The sequence below is a fragment of the Opisthorchis viverrini genome, assembly GCF_000715545.1.
Source record: "Opisthorchis viverrini unplaced genomic scaffold opera_v5_10, whole genome shotgun sequence".
Lineage (NCBI taxonomy): Eukaryota > Metazoa > Platyhelminthes > Trematoda > Opisthorchiida > Opisthorchiidae > Opisthorchis > Opisthorchis viverrini.
Genome location: NW_008751666.1, coordinates 3,060,092 through 3,068,375, shown reverse-complemented (window position 1 = coordinate 3,068,375; position 8,284 = coordinate 3,060,092). Strand labels below are relative to the sequence as shown.

At 44.9% G+C, this 8,284-nt stretch overlaps 2 protein-coding genes across 2 annotated transcripts in view; one reads left to right on the top strand and one right to left on the bottom strand.

The window, feature by feature from the left end:
• Window positions 1-2,187: 2,187 nt before the first annotated feature.
• T265_12692 (hypothetical protein) overlaps window positions 2,188-8,284 on the top strand; it is a gene marked incomplete at both ends in the record, with an annotated part of 13,630 nt that continues 7,533 nt past the window's right edge. The window contains 4 exons of the mRNA XM_009164955.1: window positions 2,188-2,279; window positions 2,325-2,437; window positions 2,484-2,596; window positions 2,654-3,103. Of these exons, the coding sequence (XP_009163219.1) occupies window positions 2,197-2,279; window positions 2,325-2,437; window positions 2,484-2,596; window positions 2,654-3,103 (759 nt within the window). The remainder of the gene's footprint in view (window positions 2,280-2,324; window positions 2,438-2,483; window positions 2,597-2,653; window positions 3,104-8,284) is intronic.
• T265_01002 (hypothetical protein) overlaps window positions 8,109-8,284 on the bottom strand; it is a gene marked incomplete at both ends in the record, with an annotated part of 4,645 nt that continues 4,469 nt past the window's right edge. Inside the window, one exon of the mRNA XM_009164917.1 lies at window positions 8,109-8,235. Within this exon, the coding sequence (XP_009163181.1) occupies window positions 8,109-8,235 (127 nt within the window). The remainder of the gene's footprint in view (window positions 8,236-8,284) is intronic.

The following is an 8,284-nucleotide window of genomic DNA, read 5'->3' as shown; positions in this document are numbered from 1 at the left end:
CCTAGGGCCAGTCGGTCGTATCAGTTGATAAGGGGCACGGCTGTTTCCCGTAGCAAAAGCCTTCTCCATCTCCCAACCTTTCGATATCCACCAGAGCTCTCTGTCTTTCTTCAGACTCTTCAGCGGTATACAAATAGCAGCGATACAAACTGACGTTTGAATAAATTAAGTTTCCCGTACCTTTATCGCCCCGTGGTGCAGTGTGGAATGCACTACCGGATCAAGTCTACTAATCCACTAATTGCTTCTTAAGGACTTAACACCATTCTTTTTTTCTTTTCTTTAGCAACAGTGGATTCGACTTGTCATCACTTTGCAGTGACTTCAAACACATTACCAAAAGATTTTCAGCAAAGGGGTCCTAATTGCCATACCACCCGAAGGTGGCAGGAGGCCTGGGATACACCAGGTTGCCCAAGCCTAGACGGGGGAAGTCGGCAGGTAGATGTCGTGTTCGAACCACGGACCTTCCGGTCAGTAACTTCGCACTCTAACCACTGAGTCATCTCGCATGTTCAGAAATCAGGAATACACCCATCAGCAAGCGAACCAGCAAAAAGCCATTCATCAGATTGCGAACAGGTAAGACAGTGGAGAACGCAGGCGATATGTGGGCAGGTAGAGGAATTATTTTGAATGACATTCTATTCAGGAAGTGAACATCATTATCACTGATAGCGTAACGCCCGTTTCAAACACCAGTACCTCGCTTCCGTACAGCCACAATTTATTCGAAAACCTTACTGTGAAGGGAAGACTAAAACCGGATGGGGAATGGATTCGCTATTCAGCTACAGGCATCCCGAGGTACCTACGTATTGAAGCCCTCTGGATAGAAGCTATCAACAAGGACGCCACTGACATCGATCACCAGGCATATTCTACAGCGTCTTAAACCATACATTGGGAGGGTTTACACGCACCCTATTCCATGAGGCGCGTCGCACGGACAGTACCTAGACATTTTGTTATCTCAAATCGTTTAGCTGTAACATCCTTCCGGTGTCTAGCTGCCATGCCACCCGGAAAAAGCAGGAGGGCTGGGATACTGCCAGGTTGCCCAAGCCTAGGCAGGGGAAGTCGAGGGGCAGAGGTCGGGTTCGAATCACGGACCGTCCGGTCAGTAAATTCGCGCTTTAACCACTTGAGTCATCTCACCCCTTGTTATCCCTTACCTTCCGGCAAGTCAGATGTTGCCCACTCTGCTTGCGCCACTCTGAATTGGGCATGGAGGAAGCGGTGTTTCCGGTAAAGTGTGATTCGGTGTGCACAACCAAGCCAAACCACCACAGCTTCTGGGACTTTATCGATTGAGGTTGCTACAGCACAACCGAACACTAACTTTCTAATTTTGGTTGCGGAATCGCCGGCAGCAGCCTACACGAGCTATGGTTCTAAGAAAATATTTATCAAAGTTCTGAAGACACTCAGTTCGGCCGCTCGCAAAGGCCACGCATCACAACACCATACACCAGAGCCTATACTGTAGCCTGATACAGACGTCCCGTGAGATTCAGAGCTATATCACTTTGCTGCCATAGAAGTCCTCAAATTAACAAACACGACCCAAACCTTGCAGATCCTTAATTGACTTCCTATGTCATTCACACAACTTCCAAGATACACAGAACATTTCACTAATTCGCATACTTCATCTTGGATTCTAAGTAGCGTGACACGTGGTTGCTAAGTCAGGAGCACTCTGCCAAAGGATGTGATGAACTTGGTCACTTCAACACCCCTTTGTCATCTTCAAAGACGACAACCTTGTCGTCTGCATATTGCAGGTCAACAAGGCTTTCGTCAGCAGTTATTTGAACACCAGGGTTTTCAAGACCTACCGGCGTTTACCTCATTATTCCGTCAGTTGTGGAAGTAAATAGGAATGGACGAAGTGGATGTTATTTTCGGAAACCAGCCTATGTGCGGAGGACTTGGGAGAGTTCCCCGTTTACTCCCACTCGCCTTGGATTCGCAGAATACAAATAACTTCTAGTGTTCGCTGACGTTCGGCTCATCCTTTGTTAGGCGAATGTGTTAAGGAGAAAAGGCCGGTCAACCTGGTCGAATGCGCCATGGAGATGTCCGTTATTGATAGTAATTTCTAAGCATGTACCGTTCGTTGTTGATTATGACGTTAATTTCATCTATTACGTTTCAGTCATATCTCTGCTGGAATCCACTGTTCTGCCATCAATGTCGGATACACACAAGGCTGTTCTTGCTCAGAAGGATTCTATACTAGAACATCCATCCATATTGGCCGATGCCATAGATTAGTATGTTCCCTGATTTCCTGTGTTTTTATGACATGGCGTATTAAGTATTCGAAATAATGAATCTGACGGTTCTACAGAAGCCGAAAAGATCCTGGTGGAGAACTATCAGGGTGCGATTGAATTCCTCTTCGAACTGGGCACGTGGCTTACCTATATTGGTAAACCGGGAGTTTTTGTTCACTACTTTCTCTCTATTGTTCTTAGATGAAGATGCACAGTCCACACGGAATATAATCGAATCAGTAGTGAAAGAGGCCATTTTGCAAAATTATGATCGATCCAAAGCAATAAATTGTCTAACAGATGACGCGTTAGCGGTAAGTGTTGCTGGTTTGTGAACGCAATGTTCCTATCTATACCTTGCCTTTTTGTAGGAGACGATGGAATGGTTGAGTCAGATGGTGGAATCTCCTACTTGGCGTCGCACTATATACGAGTTAGCTCAACATCCTCGCAATGAAGATTGTCCGTTTCTGTCATTAGCTATGCCATGCATTGCGGTCAAGGAAAACCTCATTGGTGAACTCATTTCTGTGCCGCTCGCGTGGAACACACTTGAAATTTTTCTCAAGTGTGTTGCGTACGTTTTGCAACCTCTCTTGGCTGCCGGAGAAGCTGTCAATGATGGACTCTTAATGCACTCAATTGCCTTTCTCCAACCCAAGCGGCCTAGCTCCACTGAATCTTCCTGTCCCTCTGTTAGAGACGTTACGTTACCGTCCGAAATAATAGAGTTCTGTGTTATTCCGGCGGACGAGCGGCAGTTGAACAATTCATCGGAAAATTCTTCGGGATCGGCTAATGATATGCTCTCTCGGTTTCTGGTGAGAATTATTCTGTAGCTCGTGATGTACACATTCCCTAGGTGTGCATAAAGAATAAATGCAGCTATAACTCAGGACTAATCAGAAATATTCTTCTCCTGGGAGCATTGCATGTTAAAAGGTTTAACACAAATATATTCCAGGGAAAAGTTTGTTAGCTTAGGCAACTGGGATGTATCATCTACCCCCACACTTCTCTGTTCACCGACTTCCTTCCCTTTTTATTTTTCGCTCTACAAGGAAACGTCGCTGAAACACTTAATTGTAGGTTATCTGACCAATGTGCCATATCCAACCCACTCTCCATCTTTGTTAAACAAACTAGCATTTTAATAAACTCATAAGATGTTTTCTGCTTAGGGGCCTTCAAATTCCCCAATCTGTTCCAGATTTGAAAATAGGTAATATTCGCCTAAACCTTACACTCCCTGGAAGCTGGTCTATACTGTCTCCGAAGTTCCGTCAGACTTGATTATGGTTACGAACCCCGAAATACCCAAACGAATTCAGTTTCGTCACGTTTTAGTCTACTTTTGTCTGTTGACACAAAAGTGGTATTTCGTAGAATTTGTGGTTTGGGAGTTGGTTTTAGCCTCGGGCTGAATGCGCTTGCTCGGATTGCATTCCTGGAAACATTCCTGTTTACACTGTTAGGTCATCCATCTCAAGCGATTTTGATTTCATTCGACATAAAACTGGCGTTTGTTCGTAATGGCAACTAGCGCCCCACTGGACTGCAGTTTTGAAGCTTTAAAGGATGCCCATCAAATAAGAAGCACGAGACCTAATCCTTATGGATGATATGAATGCTGAATTCGGCCGCCTAAGCCATGTGGTCATTTCGAAGTTAGTCGACTTCCTGTTTGGAACCAATCGGGTAATAGTCATTTCAGATAATGGCTTGGCAAAGAATCAGTGGTTTTATAGCTGAGTGCCGTCTCGCTTTTGACCCAAAAGCTCCGTTAGGCCAAGTGAGTAGGTGACTTATTTGACCAGGTTTTAAGACAGACGGAGAACCAATCAGCAAGACCTATTCCTATTAGCACACTAGATCAGTGTTGAGTGTCAGTTGCTGGTTGGTTGGGGAATTTTAAATCAGGCCTCGATCTTCCGGTTCAGAGCGCTTCAATTTTCGATTCACCTTTGTTGACACTGGTAAATTTTGTTGGTCTACATGGATTTGTAAGTTCTCCGACAATTCATTTGTCGGCGGGGGGAAAGTGAAATTATGTGGAAATTTTCATTGGTTTAGTTCATATACTTCACATCTACGCTGCTTGTGTTGACTCTTTCTGAAAACCACGCTACGTGTCAGCTCGACTGATCTGAAACCGTTCTCCACACGCTTGTCAGTTCTACGCCCATTTGTATTTGCTTTGGGACACTCGGCGATTTCCGCCGCATTGGCTATCAGTCTCTATGGCGTGGGCTGTAGTCCGCGCCCCAAATCCTCAACATTTTCCACGTCTACTTTGTGTTCAGTGCATGTCCCGCCACTGCTGTCTCTCAGTAACGCTCGATATTCAACTGCGTTTCTCTGTGGCCTGTTTATTCTTCTTTTGTGCTCGCTGACTCTGGTGTCAAGTTCTCTATCTACCTGTCCTATATGGACCATGGTACAGTCGTTATATTTACTTTCACAGACGGTCTCTGGTTCTGTTCGTCGGGAGGCAGAGCCCTGAAACGCTACTGCTATGTTGGTCTATGGTTCTGAGACTACAGTTGTCTAACACCTCAAGACGTTTCAAATCTGATCAAACATACCGATTCTCACAGCCGTAAAACAAAACGACCCGTAGAGTAGCCTAATACAGACGTTCCTCGAGATTCAGGGATACACCACTTTGCAGCTGTGGTTCGCAAAAAAACAAACACAACCCCAGCCCTGCATATTCTAGCACTGACCTCATCTGTCACACTACAATCAGAACGAATAAAACTTCCGAGATATGTAAAACGCTCCATAACATCGAGTGCCGCTCCCTGGATTGCAATTGCCATGTTCAGTGGTTGCAAGTCCACTAACGCGACCTTACACTTTGTAAGGGCAAAGCGCGTGCCAAAGTACCTTGGTCAGTCTATCCGCAACCACCTATGTTTTCTCTTCTTTGAAGATGAGAACGTTCCTGTCTGCAAGTTCCAGAGAGACACTAAGTTATCCCACCAATATCTCCGTCTTCTGACTCCACCCAATCGTACTTAATGTCCAGTATCACCCGTTTTTCCATCGTAATCGATAAATCGGACTGGAAGCTGTAACCGACGTACCACGGTCGAACGATGATCTTGATGATGCATTTGTTCACGAGGTTGATTATTACGATGCTAAACTATCCTAATTGAATTGGGTTTATTGCCAAGATTACAGTCATTGATTTTCTGTCGAGGAATTTTACGAAACTCGTGTCTCTTAAAATCCGGGCAAACCGCTTTAACCGAGAATAGCGTTGACGTACTTAAATACCTGTTCATGTGCCATTTCAAAATGAACGGGATTCAATCCAGCTTGTTCTTACTTAAAGATAATGTCTACCGTGGAACTTATTAAGCGCGTTTACCAGAGTCGTACCTGAAACAAACCAGAGGCCACATTCAGCTTATCAGATTTGATTGATGTACGGGCGGCAGGCCGGAGAATACCCCTTATCAATAGTTGTGGTGGTGCCGTATTCGGTGAAGTTCCTGTGTTCGCGTATGCTTACCGTTCCCGCCGTTGAAGAGCCACCTGGTACAATCATCCGCTTTTCCCTCGTTGCCCATACCTCTTGTGTGTTCAGCATATTATTCTTTCCAACATTGGTTCGTAGTTTTCCAGTCAAACATTCTTGTATTGCAGTAAACCTTTAGGCCCGGCTGTAGACAGTTGTTTTAGTAGTACTGAAAAGTAATGACAAGCTGGTAGTTTGCTTTCTGTGCTAATAATCATTTGGTATCCATACCTTTTGTTTCAGGAGATGGGTTGTCATAGTGAGCATGGATACCTCATTTTGCAATCCATTCTTCAGTGCCTCGCGAGAAACACCAAAGGTCATTCTGCACGTCATCTCAGTTGGCTTCTGGAAGCTGAGGCTAGCCGAAGGTACACCATGTTATGTCTCTTCACCTATTGTATAGTCACCATGATTTGTTGGTGCACTTTGGCGGTTTTCTTCTGGTCTCGTGCCCCCTTATCGATGAATTGTATAGCAATTTGCCTGTGTGGTTTGGATAGATTCGAATCGTTTCTTTTTCAACAATATCCCATTTTAGCCATTCCACTACCTGTAGCCCTTCACTTGGAACAGATGCTTCATGTCTTTCAGCTGATTATGCACTCTAGTTGCAAGGGTGTTGGGAAACATTCCACTAGTCGATGCAATGAGCAGCGTTGCCTGAGAATATGGATGGTTTACTATTTGATGTGTCTGTGAGGTGGTAAACCTGTAAGAATTTTCTTCTGGATGGCACAAGTTCGACCTACGTCCGTCACTGTGTTTTCATTTCGTCACCTGTGGTTAATCTAATATGACGTCACGACCACCCACAAGGTGCCCTTGATCTCCGTTATTTTCCCTCACTCAGGAACCGCGACGTAAGTCGCTACAGCGTGTACTTGTGTGGTGCGCGTGACTATCCCGAAAGCATGGAGGCCGTGCGTGAAATTCTCAGGAGACAGGAGCTCCTACCAGACAGTGTGTCTCAGGTACGATGGGCACTGCTTTTGTTTCCCCCCTCTCGGTCAACTTCGTCAACTAGTACACTTCATAACACTAGTGTCACTTAAATGCGCTAATTATCAGGCATTCTCTTCGCTATGATGTTCTCAATACATGGTAGTACGTGCGAGTTTTTAGCACAGGTCTTTTAATAACCCCTAGGAAGCTTAGGGTCATTTTATCCCTGAAAATGCTCAAGCGATTTTCGGATACGGTCGGCTTAAGTACTTGCTTTGACGGTTTCTAATGGTATTTAGCTCATGGGCGAACTTCAAAAATGCCCACCCGGATTGCCTTCTCGAAACGATTTTCATCAGAGAGCCAAGTGACTTATACGTATGATAAAATTCCACAACCTTCTAATTAATACTCACGCAATAAGCTTGTTCTAGGAAATCGGTTTCCGAACGTACTATGAAATACCAGTAACAAAAAAGGGAGGGCGCTTCCATCTCTTGGATATTAACACAACGAAGACCAGAAGTTTCGTTTGCGCTTCATATCTGGCTGAAGTGCGCCGAATACATAATATTCATCCGATTTTCAACTGATTGTCCCCTCCATACTAATTACTATTATTCGACACCGGTTACCGTTCGATTAACCCATGGTCAGCGCTGGGACATTAACACTCTCCAAGAATTAAAGCAGCCTGCTACAATCATACACAGATCAATTATTCGGTTAATGGATGCCATGATAGCTGAATAACCCCGTCCAGAACACACGCATCAGATACGGTGGTCGCATCCAGCCCACATGCAGCGGACCGGAGTTCGAAGGTATGCGTTGGAGGCACCAGGTGAGGACCAAACTTTCCTCCAGTTTAAGCGAACGTTACCCTAGGCACAACGCTGTCTCAGTGGAAGAACATTCCCCACAGTGTATACGCTATAGGAACCAGGTGCTAAAACCACTCTCTATTCCCTGAGGTAAAAGCATGTCACACCAATTTCGCTAGTCAACCGTCATATCGAAAACCCGTCAACCCCTCTTTAATTATAACTGCTCCAGCTGTGTATAGCCGATAACAAAACTTTTTCATCTGGTTTCCGGTTTCTCAAATCTGTTTCCCCAGTTTGTAGCAAGTTTGCACGTTGCCGTGCTTGTTTCCCACACTTTGCTTGCTTATGGATAGAACGTGTGAACTTCGTAGTCAATATCATTTCATGCTGAGGGTAGATTTCCCTGTAGGACATTTCTTGTTGCATTTTGGAAGTTTTTGGCGGCGGGTATTGTCTGTCGGCGTGTTTATTATGGCGTCGGAGCCAGTGTGCATTGCGCATGTTGGATGGAAGAAACGCTGCTAATTAGGGGCTCAAAGATTTGAACCCAACCTCTGCGTCTCGACTGTTCCTGTCTAGGCTTGAGCAACCTGGCAACATCCTAGCCTTCGTGCTTCCTAAGGGTAGCATGGCAGCTATGCACCGAAAGGGTCTTGCTATTATTTATTTATTTATTATTATTATTGTGTTTATGATATATT